This window comes from Battus philenor, unplaced genomic scaffold, assembly GCF_028537555.1.
Source record: "Battus philenor isolate CCGP_79_NKW_IND1 unplaced genomic scaffold, ilBatPhil1.0.hap1 SCAF_41, whole genome shotgun sequence".
Classification (NCBI taxonomy): Eukaryota; Metazoa; Arthropoda; class Insecta; order Lepidoptera; family Papilionidae; genus Battus; species Battus philenor.
Window position 1 is genome coordinate 172,881 of NW_027181706.1, and position 2,426 is coordinate 175,306.

At 46.6% G+C, this 2,426-nt stretch overlaps 1 protein-coding gene across 1 annotated transcript; it reads left to right on the forward strand.

The window, feature by feature from the left end:
- The first annotated feature begins 620 nt into the window (after positions 1 to 620).
- Positions 621 to 1,277, forward strand: LOC137929092 (uncharacterized). The gene has a single exon (XM_068772127.1). The coding sequence runs from the start codon at positions 621 to 623 to the stop codon at positions 1,275 to 1,277; it is 657 nt and encodes a 218-aa protein (XP_068628228.1).
- The last annotated feature ends 1,149 nt before the right edge of the window (positions 1,278 to 2,426 follow it).

The window sequence follows — 2,426 nt, forward strand, 5'->3', positions numbered from 1 at the left end:
TCGATTAATACATTCGTCTTAGTTTTCATTTTTGATTGCTTTTAATAAAAAATATTAAAAAGACAACTTCTATTTCAAGCAGTATAAACGAAACACCTGATGTTGGTTTGCGCTTCAAGATTTTGTAAGAAAGTCTCATTTTTCTTCTTAAAATGACATTAGAGACGTAACGTAACTCTTAAATTTTTAAATCTATGCCGTATCAATGTACCGCTAGGTGAAGATTTTTCCGCTGGTTGATTAATATGTGGCGTGCATATCGCGCGCCACTCAAACGCCAAGCTCTTACCCACGTGACCGTCAATCGCATGGCGGCGTCGGCAGTGAAACAGATACGTGACAGATGGCGCCACAGTAGACGCAACGAAAATCTGTATCGCGCTGTTGAGAGTCTCCGCGCTCATTATAAGGGCTAGCGGAGGTGCGGTCAACGCAGAAAGAAGCAACTGAAGATCAAGAAGCAACCGACGAACTACCGAAGCACAAGAAGCTACCGAACAACAAGAAGCTACCGTACCACGACCACTCCTACACTGGTGACCCCGACGTGATGGACAACGAGAAGCACCTTCCGGACCCAGCTGATACCACACTCGGAAGACGCGCAGATAAACCACAATATGAGTCAGCCTAGTAACGACGACCGCAAAATCGCCGAAGTGTTACGCGTTGGCGTAAGAGTGCCCCCATTTTGGCCTGAAGAGCCGGCTCTATGGTTTTCACAGCTGGAGTGCCAATTCAGCCTGTCTGGCATCAGTGCCGACGAAACCAAATTTAATTACTTGGTAGCACAACTGGACCACCAAGTCGCCGTCGAAGTGAAAGACGTAATTATTCGTCCTCCAGACAGAGAAAAATATGAAAAACTGACAACGGAACTTATACGACGCCTGTCAGCTTCACAAGAGAAACGCGTGAAGCAATTACTAATGTTCGAAGAGCTCGGAGATAGGAAACCCTCACGATTCCTACGCTACTTGGAGGATTTAGCAGGCCCATCAGTACCTTCGCATATAGTAAAATCAATATGGTCTAACGGTCTACCTCAAAACATACAAACAGTGATTGCTTCACAGATAGACCTTACTTTAGAAAAGCTGGGGGAGCTGGCGGACAAAGTGTACGAAATCGCCCCTACCACAACGCAGAAACTATCGACGACATCTCTTCCGTCAAAGCCTTTAGCGGAGATAAAGAGTTCCACGAGATTCTACGCGAGTTCCCCGAAATTACGAGGCCTGCAGGCATGCGTGGTGCCTCGAAACATTCCACGATGACCTGGAGTGGTTCTAATGTAGTGCACATTAGAACCACTCCAGGTCAGCCGGTTTCTTGTAAGCCACGACGTCTAGATCCAGCTCGTTCTCAGGCAGCCAAGAAGGAGTTCGAGGACATGTTGGCAGCTGGTACAGCTCGACGCTCGGAGAGTCCATGGTCTTCTGCTCTTCACCTGGTAAAAAAGGAAGATGACAGCTGGAGACCTTGCGGTGACTACAGAGCATTTAACGCCAGGACTATACCTGATCGATACCCTATCCGACATATTCAAGATTTTGCCCACCAGCTGTCAGGATGCTCCATCTTCTCTACGGTTGATCTTGTGAAAGCGTACAATCAGATCGCTGTAAATCCCGAGGATATTCCAAAAATGGCGATCACGACGCCATTCGGAATGTTTGAGTTCCCGTTCATGACTTTCGGACTTCGAAACGCGGCTCAAACATTCCAACGCTTCATCGACGAAGTACTATCAGGCCTGGATTTCTGCTACGGATATGTTGATGACATTATCCTGTTCTCTCCTGACAGAGAAACACACAAACAGCACCTACGCCAGCTCTTCGAGCGACTTAAACAATATGGCGTACTCATCAACACATCAAAATGCGTATTTGGACAGGAGGTCGTCAAATTTTTGGGTTATGAGGTATCTGGTGCTGGAATTAAACCTTTGGATGAGAAAATACAAGCCATAAGAGAGTTCCCCGTTCCCCAAACTGTAAAAGAGCTGCGTCGTTTTCTAGGGATGCTAAATTTCTACCGCAGATTTATCCCTAAGGCTGCCCAACACCAAGCGCCTCTCAATTCGGTACTACAGGGACCTAAAATTAAAGGCTCTCATCCAGTAGACATGACACCGGAACTTCTAAAAGCTTTTGAAGACTGCAAAAATTCGCTTTCTAACGCTGCACTTCTTGCTCACCCAGATTACTTAGCAGAGTTAGCAATTGTCACTGACGCTTCAGACACGGCTATTGGAGCAGTGTTACAACAGCGAAAGAACAGCATCTGGCAGCCTCTAGCGTTCTTCTCCCGTAAACTATCGCCTACGCAGAAAAAGTACAGCCCTTACGACAGAGAACTTCTAGCGGTCTACGAGGCCATAAAATACTTCAGACACATGGTGGAAACCGCGTCATTCACCA

Coding starts and splice junctions, on each gene's coding strand:
- LOC137929092 (XM_068772127.1), top strand. CDS start 621: ATGAGTCAGCCTAGTAACGACGACCGCAAAATCGCCGAAGTGTTACGC.